This window comes from Asterias amurensis, chromosome 21 (genome assembly GCF_032118995.1).
Source record: "Asterias amurensis chromosome 21, ASM3211899v1".
NCBI classification, from domain to species: domain Eukaryota; kingdom Metazoa; phylum Echinodermata; class Asteroidea; order Forcipulatida; family Asteriidae; genus Asterias; species Asterias amurensis.
Window position 1 is genome coordinate 2,843,605 of NC_092668.1, and position 26,027 is coordinate 2,869,631.

The 26,027-nt window shown below is 37.0% G+C and overlaps 1 protein-coding gene across 1 annotated transcript; it reads left to right on the forward strand.

Moving 5' to 3' along the window:
• Positions 1 to 5,809: 5,809 nt before the first annotated feature.
• On the forward strand, positions 5,810 to 24,861 carry LOC139953231 (putative neutral ceramidase C). The gene is made up of 19 exons (XM_071952695.1): positions 5,810 to 6,015; positions 9,531 to 9,683; positions 12,213 to 12,389; positions 12,990 to 13,117; positions 13,480 to 13,557; positions 13,977 to 14,097; positions 14,302 to 14,424; positions 14,821 to 14,907; positions 15,617 to 15,718; positions 16,079 to 16,160; positions 17,537 to 17,664; positions 18,376 to 18,503; positions 19,159 to 19,198; positions 19,576 to 19,671; positions 20,124 to 20,219; positions 20,540 to 20,674; positions 20,994 to 21,053; positions 21,725 to 21,807; positions 22,370 to 24,861. Exons 1-19 carry the CDS (start codon positions 5,899 to 5,901, stop codon positions 22,572 to 22,574), a joined length of 2,139 nt encoding a protein of 712 aa, XP_071808796.1. The 5' UTR covers positions 5,810 to 5,898; the 3' UTR covers positions 22,575 to 24,861.
• Positions 24,862 to 26,027: the final 1,166 nt, after the last annotated feature.

A 26,027-nucleotide genomic window follows, 5' to 3' on the forward strand; every position in this document is an offset into this window, starting at 1 on the left:
GTACACTGCCCCTGTGCATGTTTGCAACAAGTCTAAGAGATCCAAAGGACACCAGTGGAAACAAGTGCAGCGTTATAAATAGCACAAGCCTAATATAGTGTGTGACGTAATTGCTCTAGAGGAAATTGGGTAGACTCGTTACCGCAGCAACAACCATGCAAGATCATGTCTATTAGACTCGTTCAGTCTTTGTGCAGATTTTGGTTGTGCATAGAGCACACATCACAATTATCAGCGTTTCAAATAGTATTGAATACGGCTGATAAAAGCCAGATTAAATTGGTGTAATACATGTACAACAGGAATACTCTCAATGCACGAACTCAACTAATCGACCTCTTACGTTTGTTTGCGTTATTTGCACTGTGCGGTTGAGCGACTGGGACTTGTCTATGAGTGGACCTCGCGCCCAGATTTCGGAGTGTGGTGCAATTTCTGACAGCATAAACGTCGCAATGTTGTGCAATACAACTTTGTACCATTAAAGCAAAACTGACTTACACAAACCCAAACCAAATCCATGAAGATAATTAAAAAAATCATTATCCAGGTCTTGAGCAGAGACTTGACAAAACATTATAGACTAGAGATGGTACCAGCTTACTCTACGGTACCAGCATGCAGTATCAAAGAGGCCATACTCATAACAAACAAATCCTCCCTGAATAACAGCAACCGTCACAATATTGAACTGTACATTTTATGCCCGCACAAAAGCTCACATTTTCCGAGTTTGCTGCATGTTATCAAATTTAAAGCCATTGGACACTTTCGGTAAACAGTATTGTACAAGGCCCACACTTCGTGTATCACAACTTCTATATCAAATAGCAAACCTGTGAAAATTTTGGCTCAATCGGTCATCGGAGTCGGGTGAAAATAACGGGAAAACCCAGCCTTGTATCCACGCGTTTCGCCGTGTCATGACATGTCATGTTTAAAATAAATTCGCAATTCTCGCTATCGAGAATTGATATTGTTTTACTGTTTTCTCAAAAAGTAAAGCATTTCATAGAACAATATTTCAAGAGAAGTCTTTCACCACTATATTCTGTAAACCCTTTAAGTTATTTGTAAATCTGTGAACTTTTTTTTTCTGTACCGAAAGGGTCAAATGGCTTTTAAGACACCCTGTTGGTGCATGGTTGTTACTCAACAGTTTATCACGCAGAAACCGCAAAACCACAAGCTAATTAGTTTCTAAAATCACCAAAGCTGGAGGAATACCGCAAACGCAGATTCAGATATCTTCACGGGCTAGTGATTTATAAAGCTTTACTCCTCCATTTCCAATATTCCCCGCAGTGGGGCATTCACAAGCCTCCTAAAAAGTTGTGAACATCTCACTCCTTTTTGTCACTATCATGCGTCAGAATTTAGTTGCAAAGATAGAATGGCCTGATTTTTCAATAGACTATAGCAGAATCTATCTATCGAAAAAGACTCACTGTTCAGTGAAAAGGAAAACTAAAAAGAAAGAAAAAATAAGTAATTTGTTATTACTTGACACTGGTCTTTGACATTATTGTTGCCCGCGATGTAACCAATGAGATAATCTACGTAGGCGACCTTCACAATATCTAGAAATTGAGAGCAATTCCCCTGTAAAAAATCTCCGAACCATCCATTCCAAAAAATGTTTTTCCCAGAGTTTCAATCACCGTCATTGCAAATAAACGCTTCAATCCGTGACGATTAAAACCAATGCAGCCAACAGACCAATGATGAGACCGCTGATAACTAGAGCGTGGAGCAGACATATGGGACCATCTCTTGGTTTGGTTGATGGTTCACGAATCACGTAAACGACGGCAGTCCCAGAGCAACAGGTCCGTCAAAATAAGACATACGAAGTTATTAAAACGTCACTGAAAATTACAATTTTAATTTACTAATGCAGTTCCATTTGGATGGTTTACAAGAGCACTCAACTATGACAATACTTATCTAAATGCATCAGTAAACAAATAATTAACCATTGTCGGCTTGTTTCTTTTGATGGTAATTTAATCTTTCACAGCGGTGTTTTTCTTAACTGACTCTTAAGAGAGGTGCTTAGTGTAAAACAATATTGTTAAGAGTAAATTTGGTATACTGGCGATGACCAAAGCAAGCTAGTCGAAACATTGAGACACATAAGAACCCAATCCGCATCAGTGAGAATGACAAGTCCCTCGATCCACTTATAAGCGAAAGTTTTTTTTCGGGCCGAAAATAGACTCCCGAATGTGGAATCCACTCCGCGGCAGTACCTACACTTAAATGGCAAGACAGGTTAGTCTCAAGAACCATAACGCATCAAGCAAAGAACGATTTCTAAAAAAGACATATCTAGTTGTCAATCCACCGCATTCTGTACTGGTCGTTGTCTGAAAATTACCCCCAGATATTTTGACAAAGAAATCGCACCAATGCCGTTTTTTCACAATTACATTTATTAATACATCATGTTTTTCCCCTTTCAATGCTCCATTCAGAACAGGGGTCAGAGAGTTCTCAGCTGGCAACCTTCGAAAATCTCTGCCCTGTGGGGATAAGGGAAGTATCCTCATTGTAAGGCAGCGACGCATGTAGGATGAAACACAACCGGTCGGTGCCAAAAAGAGAAATGTCATTAAAAGTCCATCGGCTGGAGGGGGCGATCTGTACCGCCCCCCCCCCCCCCCCCCCACACACCCTGGTGATCGCTGTATGTTCCTTGTGATATCTTGAGCACAAAACACATTAAACGTTGAAGACATTTCGCATTATGTAAACCAAAAACGTGAGATATTACGCAACAGTGCTCTCTACTTTAGTCATTTCCATGACAACGATGTATAATAAATGTGAATTCAATACTAATTTCGGTAGCCGATGGTAATCTTAGTCATGGTAAAACTTTCCCGATTCCCCACCCTCAGTGATTGTACAATGGGCACAGGTCTGCCTCAATGTTTAACACATTTGGTTAAAACCAATTATGGGCCCAAATAGAGCTGCTCAAAAAACAGCTGAGTCCTTTTGCTTACCGGAATACGGTTACCACTCAGCCAAAGTACAATTTGGGACTGGTATGTCTGGCCTATAATACTTCAATGTAAGTATGCTAACACTTATTTTGAGTAGTTACCATTAGCGTCCAGTGCCTCTCAAGAAAAAAAAAACATGTCCAGGTTTAGTTTTCGATATACAAAGACCTCCAGGGGCCGATTTCACAACCGAGATTCATCTAAAGATGGGTTGTCAGTATGTGGTAACTATTGTCTGACATCACACTTTGCTTAGCAATTAAGGGTGATTTGCATGCGTGTAAGATCAATCTTAGCTCTTTGTGAAATCAGGTTGAAATCGAGCAGGAAAAAGGCAAGGACACCCGGAGAGGTTGAACTAGAATGACCGATGAGACATGGCAGGCTTTAATGGCACAGTAGTATTGAGATCACAAACTAATAGCCCACTCAGCTTCTGATTTAATTCTCATTTCCAAATGCAAATTGCAGCGTAATGGAATCAATTTGCCAGTAGAATGACCAGCAAAGGAAAAATGAAATGCAATATCGGGCAATTAATTATATTATAGAGTCGTTTATTTTGTTGCGGTTCCCGTCGGCCGGGACAAGACGGTAACGATGAGGCCTGATGTGTACGGGCTTATACTGGTCAATGTCACGGTATGGTAAGCAAGCGACGAGGCGGTCATCGCCCCGAGCGACTCAGTTGAGGTTCGCCCGCTACCACGTCCAAACGTTCGCCCCCCCCCCCCCCCCCCCACACAAACAAAAACCCAACACAAAAAAAAAAAACTAAAACCGTTGTTCATCCAACCGACCGTCATTTGCGTTGCAAATGAACGTTCAAAAATTGTCATTAAAACTATTTGGAAAGTGTTGGAACAGTCTTTCTCGCCTTCTATTGCGCTAATTGTAATAGCACAATCCTTCCAAAAATTGAAGGAAAAAAACCTCACCGTGGACCAAGAGTCCTCACCATGCATGTTTGTATCTTTATCACGAGCTCGAGGACCAATTAAGGCGTAGCGAGAACACACGAGATTGCACTCAGTCAAAACCGCCTTGTGATTCAGACAGAGAGATATTAATCCTGTCAGAAAAGCTGACTATCATTGAGATTACCAATCAACCATGAACAATTTCCAGGAGACTATAAAAGGAGTAAAGAAAAAGCTCACCCCGCAGTGGTGTGAGTGGTCCATGTACCTATAGCGCCACCAAACATCACAAGTTGTGCTTCTATGTTGAGCTTTCATGGGGGAAAAAAAAAGGCGTCACTTGCGACCCAGTCGTTGGTTTCCAAGGGAATTCTCTACCTATAAACCCAGGTGAACTTTCATGTGGTAAACAGTCATGCTGGAACCCCCCCCCCCCCGAAAAAAAGGGCTAACCCGGTACCAAAAGTATGATCTAGACAATCATGTTGGTTCCAAACCTCCTTACAAATCTCAATAATAATATACAAACAATTTTTGGCTCGGAGCTAATAGACACGTGGCCGGGTTTTTGATCTTAAGATTGCAATTGAGCCGTGCAGCGGAGCAAAGAAGAAACACGGGAGGATTCGACAACCCCGGCCGTGAGAAAGTTCGCGGCCAAGGAAAGTGGTACCATCACTGGGACAAAGACTTCGCGGACACGGGGAGGACCGGCCGCAACACCCTCGATGGCCACGGTGGATCGTTGAGCTCTCAGACCCTCGGCAGTTCGGCAGGTTTGATCCCATACTACCATATTAAATCTGATTAATGGCAGTCAGAGATTACTGCACTAAATACCAACGACACGGTTGGTTTTGATAGGTTGCATGTGCCATACGTGATGAATACAAAGTGGAAAAGACTACGCATGTTTTTCTTTTTTTCTTTTAAGAATAAATGGGTTCAATGGATTTGTGACGTGTATGTTGTTTTATACAAGCCTAGGGGCCTACGCAAGTCAAAGTCGTTTGATTTTTCGAACCGTAGGATCGTGACCTCCCGAATTACCCCAAAGGCTACACCACGAAGTTTTGTCATTCAATATTCATAAAAATAAACTAACCGCGATTGGGATGGGGGGGGGGGGGGTATCTCACTAGGCCAAACATTTTTTCAAAGGATACGAAGTGATACTTTTTGTAAACGTTCACTTATTTCTTTCCGCGAATTGCTCAGAAAAATAATTCAAATAATATTTCGATTTTTCAAAACATTCTGAACCCTGTAACCAAAGCATAATGCTTTTATATCATGAGACCTTTTTATGTCTCTACACTCTTATTATGGATGGAGGACCAAAGGTGGACAAGACATTTCCCCCAAAATCGGGTCGGGTAAAAACAAAACTCATGTGTTAAAAAGTTTGCTAGCTAGCGAGCAACCTCGGTAGTCTAGTTGGTAAGACGCTGCTCAAGAACTGCAAGGGTCGTGGGTTCGAATCCCACCCGAGTAACACGCATGTGGTACTTTATTCATAGGACTTGGGAAAGTACTCAGTATACAGTGCTAACACACATCGGTGTATGGGTAAAAACCAAAATTAATGTTAACAAGTTATTTTCAAAAAATCTTGTCTGGTAAAAACAGAACTCATGTGTTTTAAAAGTTCCTTTGCAAAATTGTAATTTTCTGCTATATTTGATTTTTCATTTCCTCATACACCGTGTACAACGCTAACTTCCAACTAGCAGAGTTTAGAAAGAGCTTTCAGAACCAATTTCGACGGACGCGACAGCAGAGCGCCACCTATAGACCAAACAGAAAATACCACTGACTTTATTTTATGGGTGAACAAACTTCCCACATGTGTTGTATGGTGTGTGTGTGTGCTGTGCAGTGTCGCGGTGTGGCAGTTGTTTTGTTTACCACTCGTTCAATGAAATCTTGTCAAACCACACCTTTTTGCCACCATCTCCACCAGTAAAATGAGGGTTTCTATAACATTTTCACTGCTTTTAGCAGTGGTATTTGCGGCAGAACCAAGCTACAAAGTTGGGGTTGGTATATCAGACATTACTGGTCCTGCATTCGATGTGAATATGGTAAGAAATCTTTGATGTGACATTGGGATCCTGACATTGTTTCGAATTTTTGATATATTTTTTTATATTACCTTTTTTGGAACCTTGGTGGTCTGTACAATTTTGTGAATTGTCAGCTTCGTGACCGTGTGCTTATGTCAATTTATTCGACTCTTATCATTGTTGTACGTGTTTGCCTTTGTCAAGTATCCCCAAACATGAACTTTTTTTGACAATGGAGTAATTAATTTCAAGTTTGAAACTGGTTCCCACTGGTAAAAACGAGTATAAATTTAGTGAATTATTATAATTTTATTAGCCACACATTTCGTTTAAAATTAACAAAAAACAGTTTGTTTATCATGAGTATTTAAGTTATTTTTTTTACTTCAATCTTTTGCAACAGGTTTAATAATGGCTATTGTATTGTATTCCCCTTTCCCCTTTGTATGTAAGGGGATCAATTGGGCAGGGATTTTCTTTCAATAATAACTCTTTAAAAAATAGTTCGCTGACCCCTAGTTGATACATATTGTATACAAAATTGTATACAAAATGTATTACATTGTACTTTTACAATGCGATACATCTTGGCTTATTCGGAAATGATCCATAACAATAACATGCTGTTGGCTGGTATTAGAATGGTAGTGTAAACGAAGACCAATTTAGTCAAAATTTTCACAGATTTTTTATTGTATGCATTAATTATGCCATAATGTTGGGATACGCATCTGAGACTACTTGTAAGAGTTAAATTCAGAAGGTTGATTTTCAAACATGTTTATGTTTGCAGCTTGTCAGAAATAAGTTTTAACCACTTATTTATCTATTAAAGTTTGTGTGTGTGAAATAATTTACATCATGAAGTAAAATTAACAATACTTCAGACACCCTTTCCCCAAAAAATTAATCTTTTTGTGGATTATTCTTTTGTTCTTTTCTTTGTCCCTGCTCGTAACAGTTTCTCATATATATACTTTGTACACAATCCTTTTGCCGCACCCAAGTCTTTAGAATTCCGTTGTGGAGTCTTTTTTCCCCCCATTTTTGTTTTGCCCTTGGTCTCAATAGAACGAACACACTTCTTTAGTATTGTTGTAAATGACACCATGATTCCAGGGTCTCTAATCTTTTTATATAAATTTACTAATCTGTTTGTTTTCTTACTTAATCTTCATGATCTATGCCATAACCAACTCATTTAAGGCACTAAACTTGCTTGCAGAAGTCTTCGTTAAATATTATTGCAAGTCATAAAATTAAACGTCAGACATACTAAGATTGTGCACTAATAATATTAAAGCTAGCACAACTATTTTAGATTGAAATGAATACTAACTTTGAAACCTGTTTATAGTTTTGTAAGCAGGGACTGAAATTTAATCAACTGATGTGGTGGTATTATAAATCAGATCAGGATAATCTTAAATTCAAACAGTTGGCCCTAGTTAGAATAGAATGCTATATTTAGATGCACAGTTTCGAGTGGTGTCACCACGGAGCACCTCCCATTCTCTGCACCCTTGCCCCCACCCTTCCCCAATGAGGTAATATACAAATAATGAATGTTTATGAGTGCATGATGGGCAATGGTGCGAATATGTTCATGAGTTGAAAGATGGAATGTTCTATTCAATGAGGCGGACACTATTGGTAATTATCAAAGCAACAAGCAACAGTATCATGTTGGCCGACATGCTTTTTGTAGCTAAAATCCAAGCATAAATTGTAGTTCCTACCCCTGAGACAGGTTTGTAAATATATAAAATAGTCATTGAATTAGATATTTAGAAGCAGTGATATTACAAATCTGTCTAGCATAATCGTTAACTTGAATGATTTGTACAGTATAGGCATTATTATTTGAAATGCATCAATATAAACTTGACAAGATCAAGAACTGAAAAGTAGTCGCGAATTCTGAAGCGCAGTCTCCACACCTGAGACTTTTGAGTGAAAACCAATCATTTGACATAAAAGCAGGTGCGCCACAATGAAACGAGCATTGAGGTATGTTTCCTCACATCACGCCATGTTGCTAGGGAGAGACAGTCATCAACAGACTTTGCAACACAAACAGTTCCTGCGAGACACAATGACCAACTTTTATTGATATATTGCGCTTGATTTGTTGATTCAATAAAGGAGACCCTTGGTGGAGGGAGTGCTCGTAACAAATTAACCTAAGAACTAGATTTGAACTGCACACTTCAGATTCTAAGAAATGGAAAAATATCAAGCAGAATAAATTTTTTGACTGTCATTCAAACAATCTTTCAGTAAACATATTCAGAAGGGAACAAAAGAGTAGGAACAGATCAGTTCTTAAGCAATCCTTTTAAACCGACAGGGTCGTGGACGTGCGATAAAGGACCAAATGACGCCTGAGAACAAAAAAACCATGTCTTTTTTTCCCATTCATAAATGCCCCTTTTTTTTAAAAAACATAAAAGCATAACAATCTGTAAATTTGTGTGTGTAAATTATAAATTACTCTCATGTCTTGAAATCAAGCATCTAAAAGCACACAACTTCGTCTGACAAGGGCGTTTTTCTTCCATTTTTATCTTGCAACTTCAACGACAAATGAGTTCAAATTTTCACAAGTTTGTTATTTTGTGCATATGTTGGGACACACCAAGTGAGAAAACTGGTCTTTGACAATTACCAAAGCAAAGGTGTCCAGTGTCTTTAAACAGGTTTAAAATAGATTTATGACTGGCATGGTAGTGTTGTAAATGCTACAAATTATTAACTTCTCAAGCAGCAAATATTAGCTCAACGGACCCTCCTATAATTGTAAGAATAGTATTCATATATGAAATCATGTTTGCACTTGTTGGTCTGACATGGTCTGACCTTGTTCTGTCACCAAGGACATGTTAAAGGGGAATGGTTTAAAGGAAGGGTATAATTTGGTTATCGTCAAAGACCAGTGTCCTCTCTTTTATCCAAAAACATGCATATTTAATTAACAAAGCTGTGTTAATATGTGCATAATTGGACATTGAATTTGCAAGAAAATAATGAAAGAAGGACACCATTGCTTCCTAGGCTTTCAGATAACTGGGCAAGGCTTCATACCTGGAGCTTTTCTAAGACTCAAATTTTGGGGCAAAAAATTACCGATTATATTCCGTTATAGCGGGTCAAGTGTAATATCAAACGCTCTTGAGTGCTTTCTACCAAGTAAGTTTGTTATTGTTCATTACCCCATTGTAATGTAATTGTGGAGTAATCACCAAAGTGCACCTGCCTTTAAAATTAAATCGAAGAAAGGTTTTTAAAGCGAGTGTTTATTGTGTTTTTGGCTATAATCTTTTTGTCTTGCCCTCGGCAATAAGGCTAAATGACAGCACAACACACATAAAAAACAATACTGGTTTATAAGAAGTGGAAAATAATTGCTCTTTTGTGTGTACATTTTAAAACTAAGCAGTTTACACTGTTGTCTTGGAAACAAATCTCCACTTTTTACACAAAGACACCTTTGTGGTTACTCTAAAAGCCGATTTAAACTTTGTTCTTTTCAGATGGGATACGCAAGCTTCACCCAGAACACTTTGGGCATTCACCTGAGGCTGTTTAGCCGAGCTTTCATCACCTGCAACCTGAACGACACAACAGTATGCAATGTATTTGTCAGCGCTGACTTTGGAATGGCTTCTACTGTCATCAAAAGCGAAGTAGGTGAAGTTTGAATTTAAGCAGTTTTAATTTTCAATTGCTTAAAGTCACCTGGAAGTGGTATTTTTTCAAAATAAAGCTTTTGTCACTAATATATGTGTTTTGATGAGTGGAATGTGAATAAACAGTTAACTAAGGTTTTAAAAAATCAGTTCTCATGTTATTTACAAATTTAAGAGTAGACCCCGACCCGAGAGGGCGCTGTTCGTGACGTCAATCGAGGTAGACTTTGCCTGAAATGCGTAGAGTAAACACAATTGCAAAGTACATGTACGGACTAAGTCGTGAGTTTGTACGTTTCCCCCCCCCCAAAAAAAAATTGTTTTTTTCCGGCAATGCCGACCAGGTGTATTGCTGCTGAATGCAGAAAAACAATTTTTGAAATGTACCAACTCACGACTTGGACGTACATGTACTTTGCACGTGTGTTTACTATACGCATTGCAGGCAAAGTCTGCCTCGATTGACGTCACAAAAGGGGTAGGCGGAGTCAGCCCCCCAAACAACTTTATATATTTTTTTAACATATAAATCGTGACAAACAATTACTAAAAAAATTGTTTTATTGTTCGTAAGCATATACTCTTATGTTTGAAAGAAAAAAAATTCTATTTCCAGGTGACTTTAACTGTTAGAAATAGTTAACACTATGGCAGGAGCTTTTGCCCTGCTGTGCCTAAAGTGGAGGGTGCATTTATCTTTAGAATAAAAAATAAAAACTCCCTGCTAACCCAGTAAATACCCCTGAGGTAAATACCCCTGAGTTTCGTAAGCACCAATTCTTCGCTTACGGTAAGAATAAGCACAAAGTTCAGACAATTCTGCGTAGCAAATTTATAGGCTAAGCAAGAAATGACCAAGTACCAGTCACAGCGATGGTAACTGTATGGTGCTCTAGTGGGTAACCTATTTTTGCTAAGCAAAAGCTTGTTGTGCTAAGTTAGTTTTTGTGCATACAGGCTTTATGAAACAGATTTTCTTCATCTGATGCAGAGTTAATGTTGGCCATCAGTCATTGATTGACACCTTCTGGACATCTTCTTTTACCTTAAATTTATTTAAAAAAATATAATTATTATAATTTTGTTGAACCCATGTGCTTTTAAGGAAGGTTGGTGCTTTGATACAGCACTAACAGGAACTGCGTTTTATTAGGGCCCACTATTTATCAATGTGAACAAAACATCTGCCAAAGTCTTGTCTTTTTTATTTATTTTTGTTTGCAGTTAGGTTGATAAGGTAACCATGATGCTCTTTAAGTAAATAAATTGGTCGGTTACAAATTAAATGATAAATATCATACGATCAAAATAAATGGATAGTGATTTACCTGTAGGGTCATTAGACTTGTAAAAACTCAAACATTTATGAGAAACAGCTGTTGGTAGTATAAATTATTTTGAGGAAGGATTCTCTTTGAAAAATTGTTTTGACAATTTTTCATATTGTGAATTGAATCGATTTTCATATTGCAAGGGTCGTGGGTTAGAATCCCACCCGAGTAACATGCCTGTGATATTTGTTCAGAGGACTCGGGAAGTACTGAGTATACAGTGCTAACACACATCGGTGTATGGGTAAAAAAAAAAAAAAATATCTTTATCCCCGATGCAAATTTAGCATCTATTATGTTTCTTTGCATTGCTGTCCATTCGCAAATGATGCGCCCAGAGATGTGGTTGGTAGTTGATACCTGCTGTCACCTCACTTAACATTGAACGGATTTAAAGGAACACGTTGCCTTGGATCGGACGAGTCGGTCAAAACAAAAGCGTTTGTAACCGTTTTTTATAAAATGTATATGGTTGGAAAGATGTTGTAAAAGTAGAATACAATGATCCACACAAGTTTGCCTCGAAATTGCGTGGTTTTCCTTCTACTGTGCGAACTAACATGGTCGGCCATTTATGGGAGTCAAAATTTTGACCCCCATAAATGGCCGACGTGTTAGTCGACAAGGTAAAAGGAAAACCACGCAATTTCGAGGCATGTTTGTGTGGATCATTGTATTCTACTTTTACAACATCTTTCTACCCATATGCATTTTATAAAAAATGGTTACAAACGCTTTTCAAAGACCAACTCGACCGATCCAAGGCAACGTGTTCCTTTAAGGTTTGAGTGAAGAAATCTATGACCCTTCCTTTGTACATTTATACTTTTTAAACCTAACATAACTCACCCACTCTCTTACTATGGACCGAAAGAATGGAACAGTCTTTCAAATCACATCAAGGATGGGCAGACTATTCATATTTTATTTTATAGAAGTACAATAATCTACAATAAAAACATGTATTGAGTGCTCTACACTGCTCTTACTCATCAAAAGATGGTTACACAGTGGTTAACAGAGTCTACAAGAAAAACAACCCTGCTCAAATGTTGTCTTGTTCAACAAGTGTATTGCAATTCATTATTTTCATGTAAGTCTTGAGTGCCTTTGAACAATTTGTGTTGATTTTGGCGATATATAAATATTTTCTGATTGATACCGGTATTATTTTTTCATTTGATTATAATGACAGGTAGTGAAGAAGCTTCAAGCAGAGTATGATGGGCTATACAATGATAAGAATGTTGCAATTAGTGGAACACACACCCATTCAGGACCTGGTGGCTACATTCAGTACAGCCTGTATACCATTACTGCTGGAGGATTCAAGAGGGCCAGTTTTGATGCTATCGTTGAGGGCATTTTTCAGGTTCGTACAAAATATGATATTGTTTTATTTAGCCTTTGAGAAAGACTACAGTCGAAACGTCAAGCCTATTTTGTGCATTCATGTCACAGTAAAAATGCGAGTGTAAATAGTTGACCGCTTTTTGGAAAAATGCCTCCCCTGATTAAAGAGTAGATGGCGCACTGTGCCATAAGACACTTGTTTAAAAAAAATTAATCAAATAAAAATTGTATAAGCACAAATGATGACATATTTGTCAAAACTGAGATCAGTCACCATTTTTTCCAAAAATACAACGTCGTAAAACACTTGAAAATCTCTACAAGGGAAAGTTTCCAAAATGAAAACAATTTTATATTTGTCTTATAAACTAAGATCCGTCACCAATTTTGTTAATAATACAACATTATAGAAACACTTTGAAAATCTCTACAAGGGAAAGTTTTCAAAACGAAAAAAATTGTTATGTTTTGCTTCAAAACAAACCCGTATGGAGCTTCATAACATCAAATTTTGACTTGCCTGTCAAATGGCTGCTATTTGTTTCGTTCCATTAGATTTTGTATATAACTGGCGTGTGTTTTATTTAAATTGCTGATGTGTCTCTCTCCTTTTTCATAGAGTATAAAAAATGCCCACAATAATCTACAAGACGGCAACATCTCCTACAATAAGGGTGACCTAACAGGTGTCAGTGTCAACAGAAGTCCCACAGCCTACCTGAACAACCCAAAGGAGGAACGGGATAGGTAAATAGATTTGTACGCAAAAATATTTAGAAAGATACAATAAAGTCACGTGCGAAGGTTTCAGTCGAATACTGTGTCTACTTGCTGAGAAAACAGCGAGGTGACAGAGGGTACCAACCACATCTCTGGCCACAGCATTAATAAATTGACACCAACCCTCAGAAATCTAAGAAACAATTCATGCATGAATCGTTTCTCATATTAAAATGTTTCAGGGTGAATTTCCAAACTCACGGTAGCTAGAGGCAGTTTGAAACCTATATTTGAGCAGTGGGTCCAGAATTCTGGTTAGCAGGGGGTACCACAATGATTAAATTATTTTTGTCTTAATCAGCTGTTACTTCATTCTTATTGAAATCCAGGTACAGTGACAATGTGGACAAAGAGATGACGATATTGAAATTTGAAGACACGAACGGAGTGGGATTAGGAGTCATTTGGTAAGTTTTTTTAAATGTGTAATGAAGTCTTTATAATCAAAGAAGGGCTTAAAATAAACACTGGATCACAGGCCAGAGGCTTATTGGGCCAGTTAACTCCCAACCAGACAAGCCCTGTAGTCTTGTGTTTTTCAATTGAATAATAATTCTTTACTGTGTAATACTGGCATTTCTCATTTCTGTTGAGTAATAAAGTATTTTGATTCTGCTACTTTCTCCAAGTTCTGTGGACAAATTCGTAGGCATTTTACTTGGCTTTCTGATTGTAACTCCAGCAAGTTTCCTGGAATGTTCACGTGCTTTTCAATTTTTGTTGAGTTGTCAACTACCGGTTCTTTTCAGAACCAACACTACTCAAAAGAGATTCACACATGGTGTTACCGCAAACCTCGCCTAACTTTTACTGTTTTCATTTCTAGTTGGTTTGCAGTACATCCAGTCAGCATGGAGAACACCAATAAGCTAATCAGTAGTGACAACAAGGGTTATGCCTCCTACCTCTTTGAAAAAGAAATGAACCCAGGATCAATGATGGGCCAGGTAAATCAAAATTCACTTTCTTGACTCTTACGAGAAGGAAATGCAGTTTCTTTGTCACCAAATATTTTAAATGATATGGGGTTGAACAAAGAGAAATTTACTAGAGTGGGATTTGGACCAACGACCTCTGGATTAACATGCTGGAGCTCTACCAACTGAACTACCTTGCAAAATATTAATTAACTGTACTATATGTTTGTCTAGGGATCATTTGTTGCTGCCTTTCCTACAAGCAATCATGGTGATACCACCCCTCATGTCAACGGAACAATCTGTATAGACACTGGAGAGCTATGTGATGAAGAGACCAGCACATGTAATGGACAGGTGAGTTCTCTCTGTCTTGCTGTACTTTTTCTGATTTTACTTTCCCCTTTCAAAGATAATATAAGAAACAGTGAACCAGGAATTTGTTTAAAAATACTTATACAGTTTAATATTTGATTGAGCACTAGGAACAGATTTACAGTGGAGATTAAGCATTGCGTTAAGTCTGAGCTGCAAAAGTGAAGAGGTCACAGTGACAGATGTGGCTGTGTTACATGGATATCACAGTGGGGCTTAGTTTTAGTGGGTGTAAGACTGGGGTTTTTTTTAAGATTTTTTTTTTTTTCAAAAGATGTGACAATAGTGTCACATGGGGCTCTTCTATGTATTAAGATGAATTTTACTGCTTGGGAATTCTTTTGTTCAATTTGTTTTGCCAATTGTGTTGTTTTACAGGCTGCTAATTGCATAGGGCAAGGACCAGGCAACGACATGTTTGAGAACACAAAAATGATTGGCCAAAGACTTTACTCAAAAGCAAAGGTAGGATACTGAAGTTAAAAGTTCTGAATTTTCTGAAATAGCTTTAGCCTGTTTCATCACTAGATGATGACTGGACTGTGATAAAAGAACAACAACAGGGCCCAATTTCATAGAGCTGCTTAAGCAAATTATTTGCCTAAGCAACTCTATGAAATTGGCCCCAGGATGATTATAAGCAATCACTTTTTTAATATCACAGTATCAGTGTCTTAATACTCCCCACCCTCAGCTCAGAACACTTGCCCCCACCCCAGCATGCCCAGTGGGGTAACAAAACGTGCACTTGATTCATCTTGGTCTTGACACATCAAGATCATTAACAAGACCCCCCATGCCAAATAAGTCTTTGCTCCCACTTACCCCAGCCCAACGAAAACATATCTGGTTATATTTTTATGCCACTGCACAGTTTTCAAGCTTGATAGTTTGCTGTTTAGGCATCTTCTGTAGAATGTGGATGGTTAAAGGTTAGAATCCAACCTGCCGTCGATTTCACAAAGAGTTAGGACTCGTCTTATCTCGAGTTAGGACGAGTAACTCTTCCTAACTTAGGATTAATCTTAAGGTCTGCATGCTACTACGCAGGGTTGGGACTCGTCCTAAGATTAGTCTTTAGTTAGGAAGAGTTTTGTGAAACCGACAGCTAAGGTGCATTTGTTGTTTTGTTACATCAGTCAGAGAAATAATTTGTTTTTCTTTGAACCTTTAGGAACTGTACAGTGCTGCAGGAACACAGCTCAGTGGTCCAGTGTCCTTTGTCCATCAGTATGTCAACATGTCTAATGTTAACGTCACAAAAGGCGATGACACAGTAAGTAGATTTGATATAACTAATATCCTAAAGGGAAAAATGTGACCCTTCATCCCTAGGCCTTGGCACAATTTTAAGTAGAAAATATTGCTTTAATTGTTGAATTTTAGTCTGAAAGTGTACTGATTATGAAGTTTATACTTTAACCTTTTTTTTTCCTCCTTGTGAAATTTAATATGAGAAAATTGTGCATGATTTTTCACCATTTTCGTCCAATTTATACAATATATTAAGCTCAAATTTCAAAGGTTAGTTATTTCGTGTATACGGTTGATCACACCACTGTTTGCGACTATTTTGTCCACTCTACCAATGCTGTAAAACATCTTTAAAAACAAATTTGTATTTTCCTTTGCCCAGTTTACAACCTGTACACCTGCCCTTGGTTATTCCTTTGCTGCTGGTACAACAGATGGTCCTGGTATTGCAGGATTCACTCAAGGTAAAATCTACTTGTTAACCCTGGACCATTACAGCTTATGAGCACACAGTTTTGCTAAGCAAAACACTTTTTTTGGCTAAGCACAAAGAAATTTCGCTCACCAGAAACAAATTTTGCTAACCACAAGCAAATATTGGTAGCACAAACATATTTTGCTAGGCAACAAGTTGTGGTACATGTAACTCAAAACAAATTTTCTAAGCACAAACAAATTTTACCTAGGAGAAGCAAATTTTGCCTAGCACAAAAATGAATCGGAGCACAAACAATTTTTGTAAATTTTGTTAAGCAGAAACAATGTTCTTGTACCAACCATGGGATGTGAGTTGGTGGTTTTCCACTAAGCTGATATAGTGGTTGGCTTCAAAACATTATTCTCTGCTTTGTAATTATTAAGTTATAGTCTGAAAAGTTGAAATTAATTTTGTGAAGTGCTTTATCTTTTGGTGGTCAAAATTGCTGCTGGTAACAATGCAGATGAAAAGATTGCTTTAATCGATTCCTAACACCATTTGAACTTTTGTCAGTCCTCTTGACCAAGCTTGAGCTCAAAGGCCATTTGTTTTAAAGCTGTAGTTATGTTCACCCTTTGATATTGTATTGTCGTTTGAATCACATAATCATGTCATTTAAAAATCATAGTTTCTAAAAGCACTAATTGCCAACAACATTGTTATAATGATATTGTTTATTTTTTTCCAGGAACGGTGTCATCTTCACACATGATTTCGAGCCACACCATTGATAGCTCCATCTGACAATTCAGTCATTGCTCATTTGTTCAGCCAATAAGAAACCTCATTAGTCATCATGCTGCTACTTGTCAGTCATTGCTCATTCACTACAGCCAATCAGACATCCCCACTGTCATCAGTTCATGTTTATTCATGTATGTTGATGAATTTACATTCTGCAGTTTGTAACATTTTGATTATGCAAAGGACTCATTTATAATGTACTATGTATACAACAGACAAGTAAAAATCTGCTGTTATTTATGTAGTTTCAAAGGAAACAGTTTGTCTTAAAGTATTAATTATGCTATGGGTGCAAAACAAAGACAATCTTACTGCTAGTGTAGATAGAAAATGCAATAATTATTCAGGAAATAATTTGACCTTCAGCTAATAATCAAGATTTTAAGATACAGATGATGCAAACAATAGTCTCAAAGATTTAATTTCCCTTGTGTTTAATTTATTTGACTTAGCTTTTTGTTTTAGGAATGACAGAAGGTACTTTATTCTTTGATGCACTTGTAAGATCACTGTCCAATTACTATGAAGGGATCCAAAGGTGCCAAGAATCCAAACAGACACAGATCCTATGATGCAAATTATAGTTTCTGAAATAAAAAATTGCTTTTGGCTATTTAGGAATGACGGAAGGCACTTCATTCTTTGATGCACTTATACGATCGCTCTTCAATGACTTTGAAGAGACCCAAAAGTGCCAAGAACCAAAACCAGTTCTACTTCCTGCTGGTGATTACATCAACACAACAGTAAGTGTTAAAATGCTAGGTCAGGTAGGAAAATTGGTTTAGAAAGTTTTGTTGTGATTGATTTAAACTCAAGATAATAAAAGGAAGAAGGATATAAGATTTCCAAATAATATGTTTAATAGATGTTAAATTTAGCATCAGGGATAAAGAATATTATTTTGTTTTGTCCTTACACCTATGTGTGTATAGCAATGTAATCTTGGCTTTCCTGATGAGTCCTATGAACAAATTCAAAATAGAGCAGTCAATGTCTTACCACTAAGATACAAATTATGGACCTTATGTATTGACCCTATGCTGCCGCTGCCATAGAATTTCATAGATCTGCTTTAGCATAAATTTGCAGGATACCACGGCCTTGTAGCCTATTCTTCTAAACAAAATTTTGTTGTGCTGAGAAATATTTTGTTCTTTTTTTCATCTACTGATCTCCTTGAGAGACAACCTGGAATATTTGTATTTAGTCAGATTTTCACTAAAGCCCGGTTCATACTTCATGCGAACGCGAATGCGAAGCGAATCTGACGTGAATTTGACATCACACCCTCCTTTCCCAGCGATTATTCACAAGGGAGTAGAGCAGAGTTCAACTGCTGCGAATTGTTTGTTGCGAATTTGTGACCTCAAGATTCGCTTCGCAATCGCATGAAGTATGAACTGGGCTTTAGTGTGATGTTTTCTACTGTATTTCCCCCTTTCTTTCTATAAAAGGATATTGCCCCAGCTCTTGAGCTTCTGGTCAACACATATGCTCCCCCGCCAATGGTTCCTGACATTGTGGCTACCCAGCTTCTTCAAATTGGACAGTTTATTATCATCCCTGTTCCCGGAGAATTTACGTGAGTAGTGCGCATTGTCTTGTGAATCTTGGGAATGAGGTTGTAGCTGGCATAACCAGAAAGTTGCCATGAGTGTCAGGAATTGACGGCTACCGGCTCGTTCTTATTCTTATGGGGAAATATATACCTTTTCAAAGTAGTTGTCAAATTCATCTCTTGTTTAAAAAAAAATAAGATTTCTCCTAACATCACAAGGTAACGCCACTTGAAGGCATGGGCTACACTTATTTAACTGATTTGGGCAGTCAACCCAGTCATCAGGGCTCACTGCCACCTTAACTCCTGGGGTGAAACAGGTCTACCACCCTCTTCACAGTCTGTAAGGATGTAGGTATGGCCTACCTTCCAATCCGTTTACAAAGCAATTGCCTTGCCCAAGGGCACACGTTTCATGACCGGGATTTGATCCCAAACTCGGCTGCTGACAACACCTGAGCTGCGGTTCGGTAAAATAGATCACTCTACCATAACACGCCGATGATCTTGGCTTGTTCAAAGAAATATTAGATGTACAGATGATTTCTAGTACTGTTTTTAAATATATTTTTAAAACGGTTATTTGGCATGACAAAAAAATTACATTCTTGAAATCAAGTTTGAAATTTTCTACATGTGGAGTTTTTGTTGTATCTTTTTATAATTTGATGTTTCACAGAACAATGGCAGGAAGACGGTTGATGGAAATGGTCAAACAGGTAAATACAAGTACAGTCATATACTCTCTTTAGATCACATATATATTTACATATAATTATTTTAGTAAGTTTTACCATATATAAGTGTGAAAGTTAGTCACCGTTCTGAATTAGAGTTAAATAAATTTTAATAAACTAAATTTTATAGATTTGAATACTTTTTTAATGGTTCACGGGCATGATCTGTTTGATGTCTTGCTGTCACTATTAAATTTTGAAAATGAATTTTGCGTCTTAAAGTGTTTATTGAATGCTTTTTTTTTCTCAATTTGAAAGTTTTCTCAGTTGGGTTTCAGTGTATGTTGCTTGACACATTTAAGACAAAAATGCAGAAATTGTACCGATTTGAGTTTTCATAATTTATTCTCTCTCAATAGGAAGTTATGGACAACGGTATTAGTGATGCTGTTACTATGATTACAGGTCTTTCTAACACCTACACTAACTACGTGACAACAATTGAAGAATACAAGGTATGAATGCTGACCAGAAGATGACCAACCCCTATAGCCCTTAGTAAAAAAAAATAAAGTATGTTCTGAGGCGATATTGCTCATCAGGCAAGTGTTTATATCCAGCTTCATTGGCATTGGAATCGAGAATGTTAAACAACCGAGAATGTTTCTACTCCCCCTGGACAGGAGGCAGTCCATCGCATGATACTCCCCAAGTCTCTTATTTGTATTCCTTGGTGGAGAGAAGCAATTATGATAAAGTGAAAGAAATGCTGAAATCTGGTGAACAATGTTGTTGTTACGCTAGTGATATCATCAATATTTTTGATAAAGCAAAATGGTAAAGTTATCAATTTATGCCATAAATCCATGTTCAAATTCTCTTCCATGTTGACAATACAGAGCTAAAAATCAACAACTCACCCATATGATTAAAGTGTCTCTTTTATTAACTGTTTGTAACGTATCAGATACAAAGGTATGAGGGAGCTTCAACACTGTATGGCCAATACACCCTTGATGCCTACCTACAACAGTACACCATGTTAGCAGACTATATGATACAGGTACATGTAATAGTTTTGTAGCACTCGTATTTAGTACTCAAGTAGTACTTGATAGTACTTATACCCTTTGGGCTTGGCCAACAAAGTACTCTGTAAAAGAAAAATCTGTATTTCGAGTCATCTACTTGATACTTGACTGAAAACATAATTGGACTTCGAATTGAAGTACTCCGGCCAAAAAATAGTTACAAATAAAGAGTGTCAAGTACATGTAGTTGTAAAACCACAACATTCTTATTAAAAAAGAATTAAGAAATGGGGAGCCAATGTTCTAAAATAATTTCAAACCCCCATTTTGATTTTATTTGTTTTTGTTTCAGGGTATAGAAGTAGAGTCTGGACCGGAACCAACCATCAAAAACCTTCCTCTGAATCTTGATTTTGAAACTGATGTTGCTCCACCTGGCAAAACATTTGGGAGTATTAACAAGAAACCAGACCCCAAATATCGACAGGTAATGTTTGTCTGCTGACTTATGGATGAAGTGCAGGATTTGTAATAATTTTGTTTTTGCTATTTCCGAAAGGTGCATGATTTTGGCACAATGTCACAAATGGTTACTCACCTATATTATGACTCGCCTATGTTTGACTACCCCTATGTTACGACACGCCTGGTGTATTCTCCTATTCCTAACCCTAACCCTAACCCTAGCATGTAAGTCACAAGGGGGTTGTTGGAACATAGGAGTATCGGAAAATAGATCAGTCACCGTCACAAATATGTTTTAATTGAAAGTTCTCAGGTATGACAAATATTTTCTTCAACTACAGGGTTCTTTGATCGAGGCATTCTTTTGGTCTACAAATCCTAATCGCGGTTCTACAATTTCGGTGAGAAAAATTATTTATTCTTAAGTTGGCGACATAAAAATTGCATTGAGAGGGCTGACATTTCATCTTTGGGAGGTCAAGGCCACTGTCATTTTGCAAAGGGCACTTGCTTTGGAAAATCTTAAAGTTTATAGACTTTTGAAGAAGCACTTATGTATATAATTCCTGGCCTGCATTAGTTTTGTTCACAGGCTGTAGTAGCTCATTTTCTACCATTTGAATAACTGTGGGAACTTGAAAATACAGAATATGGTTTAGGGTTTCAGATGACTCGTTAGATATGGAATGCAAAAGGGTTATACATTTTTTCATATTCCACTTGCACTTGTGTGATTACTAATTAAATATATTAACCCATACATATTGTGTCATTTAATTGTCAAGGACCTATGTTTCAGTTATATAAAGCAAATATTAAATATTTCATTTGTGCATTGTCGCAGAATACACTCACTCAGTAAAGTCTGGCTTTTCCATTACACTCATCTTTGCCTTGTGAAATGTAATATTCCAGATGTCACCTCTGTTTTACCACATGCATTCAATATTTGTATACTGGTCAGGTACCTCACAACTAAAACAATTGTATTGGGTTCAGAGACAAAAAATTGTGCCCAGTCTCCTGGTTTGTTTTTATGGAGTGTATGTGACTGATATATTTTTTTCATTAGCTTGGAACTGCTTTTCTATCTGTGGAGAAATGGGACGGAAATAATTGGATTGACTTTGCCACAGATGCAGACTGGGATACCCAGTAAGTTCGAAATTCTTTTTCTCTGCACCTTTCAATTAAAAAAAAATCTAAAAAATCTAACAGATCTAGTAATTCCGATCGCCTTTACCAATCCCACAAAACATGTGACATTGCTTAGATTTACAAATGTTGGTTCTTCCTTATCAGTGTATCCATGGCATTGCCCATGTTTATTTCAGAAGTATATAAAACAGCTAGAAATCTACAATTTTCACATAAACCCCTTTTTGCACCCAGTTATCAAAACCAAGTTGATGGTTCCAATATGAATTAGTTCAGTTATGGAACAGTCTTCCAGAGGTTGTTAAAAATTCAAAACCCAGGTGAAAACATGTATCTGTTTACTTTGTAAAATCATTGATTTCCCCTTTACAGCGCATAGGGACTTCACAGGGATTTAAAACAAAAAGTGTTTTTTTCTTCAGCACTTGTTATCGCTAAAAAATGTGTTTTACTAAATGAAATTATTATTATTATTATTATTATTATTATTATTATTATTATTATTATTATTATTATTATTATTATTATTATTATTATTATTATTATTATTATTATTAAGGATCACCTGGAAGAAAGAATCAGAGTACACTCATGCAACGGTTCAATGGATGGTTCCCCTGGATGCTGAACTTGGCTTATATCGCTTAGTACACAACGGCTTTTACAAAACTAGCCTCTTTGCACCTGTTCGCTCATTCAAGGGTGCCTCAGAAGGGTTTGAAATAGTCAGTAAAGATTATGTAAGGCCCAGAAAAGCAAAATAAAATAAGGTAAAGTGCTTGGTTTGGGTTTTTGTTTGTTCTGCGAGAGGGTGCATCTACCTGAAGAGTATACTCAGTACAGAAATGTTTCACTGTTAAAAGTGCTATGCCTTTTCCCTTTTAAAACGCAGAAGAAATCTTAGATTGAAACACTGTGTCTTTATTTTACTGCACAAAAACGTGCAATTTTAGTCATTATGTGATGTTTGAAGCTTTGCACGGTGTAAAGGATAAGAATAAATTATATATGAAGATGAGCTGAGTATAGTGTTCGAAACATCAAGACCAAACCAACTCTTTTCAGAGCCAAACCTCCCTCAAAAGAAAATTGTTACATGGTTGTACCCACAAGTTAACTATTATTTATAGGTTATTCTTTTAGTATTTTACTATATTGTAGTACTGCACATTACAGAGTATGTTGTTTACTTTAATATGAATAAAGTGGTACACTCTGAATAAACAAAATTTCAAAAAATGTCAAATCTACTTTCTCAAAATCTTGAAAGTTCAAATTCAATCTTAACGGTTGGCAGATGCTTATAAGTTTGCATTTTTGGGCTCAAAGATGATGGTGAAACAGTAGTCTACATTAACATTTGTTATTTTCTAGTCAAGACTTACTGGAGCTGGATCACTCAGAAATGCATTCTTATCGGGCATAATATTTGTTCTAGTTTAGTCTGATTTCCATTTATTTTTTCCTTGTGAAAATCAAAGAAGTTGTGGCTGTAGCCTGAAAGTCTAATAAAGCCTACACCATGTGTACATTTGGACAAGCCCTGGCACTTAATATTGAAGATACCCAAGCCTACATCCGTGTGGACTGTAAGAGGGGTGAACCTGTTTCAGCCCTAGGAGTAGGTGGCAACAGCCTCTAGGGAAAAAATATTGTAGCCCACAACTTCAGGCACTGTGTGTCTGGCGACTTGCTTAAAAAAACAACAACGAACTTTTCACCAAAAACCAAATATCATTCCTGATTTTAATGGTAAATGTCCAAAAGATTTACTTTTACATAGAAGTTTCCTTTTGAAGACGATTATAGCTAGGAAAAGTGGCAGTCACATGCAGGGTTTGGATTTGTGTTTTACTACCTCAAATGGTTTTTTTTGTGGTTTTAAAGTGTCTGTACATTTTGCTATGATTAAATCAATTGGAACAGCAGAGTAAAATTATTGTAAGGCAATCATAGAGTAGTTTTTTAGTGCACTATTTTTTTTTCAGAATAAAAAGGGAGCCAGTGTGTGAAGAAGACTAATGCCTTCATTAATCTACTCAAGTATTTTTTACTTTGAGTGGTCAGGAATTCACATATTTTTGTGAAATTGTTATGTAAAGAGAAACAATGTTGTCAGTTAGATTATTTTAGTTAGCAAAAATTACCTTACTTTTTTCACATGAGTAACCCTAGCAAAATATAAAAATTAATATATTTTACATAATATAACATAACAGGCCTAAATTCTATGTGGTGTTTGAATTTATTGGTGAATGATGTACCACTAGTTTTTGCTGAAAAGCCCACCAATTAATTTTGCTTTTTGGCTGTGTGAAATAAGGCCCAGATTAAAAAGTTATATAATTATAAGTTGTAAGGGTGAACGTTTACTTGGAGTAAAGTTTGCACACGTAGATTTATTCTTTTAGAAAATAAAGTTCTACATAATTTATATGATACAGGTGTTCGTTGTTTTCCTTTTTGTGAAATACTAAGACTGATTTAGAGATATACAGTAATCGTACATCAAGCTTAACTCCGAAGAAAATGAACATGAGGAAATTTAAGTTTTTCCTCGCCTGGGCTTTTTTTCTCCAGTTATTTGTTCGGAAGCTTTAAGCTGTAATTTTGAGAATGTTAAGTTTAGTTTTCAAAACAACTTTTAAACAGCAGATTTACTCCATTAGAAAAAAAATAATTTGCGGTATTTGTTATTAAAACTCGAATGTGAGTCGTGTTTTCAATTATTTCAAAGCATTTATCAAAACATATTTTCGACGCATTTCGTTCACCCCATCTACCCTCTCTAGGTGCATTTTCTAAGCAATCCACAGCGCATACTTTGTTGACACATTATTTTGTAGCTTAATATATTTTACCTTCGGTTTAATTGTTGTTTTGTCGACTTTTAGTTGGTGCGTTTGCCTTTTGTTTAACGCGAAGTAAACAAAACATCACATGCATGCACATGCAACCTTTACTCTGCAGAGCTACAAGTGGTGTGTAAAGAATACCAGATCTGGTACTCTTTACGCACCACTTGTAATTGTATCTTTTTAAATTAATGTAGTGATTATTTCCTATTGGAAACAAAGTATCATAATGATTCTCATTAAAACTAGATGTTTCCCACAAGAAACAACACTGTAATACCATCTGTTCATTGCTGTGTGTATTATTAGTTCGACGAACCATAATAAGAGAACAAACTTTTTTCAACAATGACTCTTGATTGTTTAGAATAATCCCCGCTTTGCACCTGGTTACATACCAATGTTATTCAGTTTAGGTGTGCCAATCAAAGAAGTGCAATCATTTATAATTCACAGGTGCATTTGCACGTGGGTGCGCGTGCCAACTTCTGGTAGCCCCGCCCACCAGCTCAACAGGCTGTTACACCTCACAGTAAGGTGCTATGTGTGGAGACAAATGGGCGGAGCCATCGTAAGCACGTGCCCAAGTAAATCAGAGCAGACGTGATACACACTGCCTAAACTACGTTAATGTGGTCCACATACTTGGTTTTGTTATGCAAATTTCTCTCTCGACAAATCGTTGAAAAGGATTAACGTTGCTGAATAATGAGGGAAATGTGAGGGTTAATTGTTATAGGTCAAGCTTGGTAATGTGACATGCGTCAAGATAATTCACGATGTTATTCAACGTACAAAATACCTCCGTTACAGTGATTGGGTTCTGTAGCTGTGGAGTTGTAAAATTAAAGTCTTACTTTGAACACTTCCGTTCTACGTGTTTAAGCCCACTTTACTTGTATTTTGTTGCTGTTGTAACACGAATGCTGGCGTTCACTCTCTCTCTCTCTTTCTCTCGGAGCACATGGTTTTACGGAACTTACCGGGATGACCTCTTCAAGTTGTCCACACGCACAGCATAGGCCTCCCTCACCATCTCACAAGAGTTTTGACAATAAAGTTGCACAAATCCGAATGATAAAAACTGAGTAGATTTCGACCAATCTGGTTTTTTTTTCATAAATCCGCTGAAACACTCTTGTTTTGGAAAGTCTGACATCTTAGAAAAAAAAGAAACATTACAAACCATGGTAAGTATTTTTATGCTTATCATTAGTCCAGGTATTTATTTTGAATTCGGGGCCAAATAATTCGGAAACAAATTCGCAAGGGGTCAGTCCAGCATTTTAATCAAATTTCTGGCCTAATGTCGAAACTGAATTGCATTTATTTACCTGAAACGGATACAATTCTTAGATATAG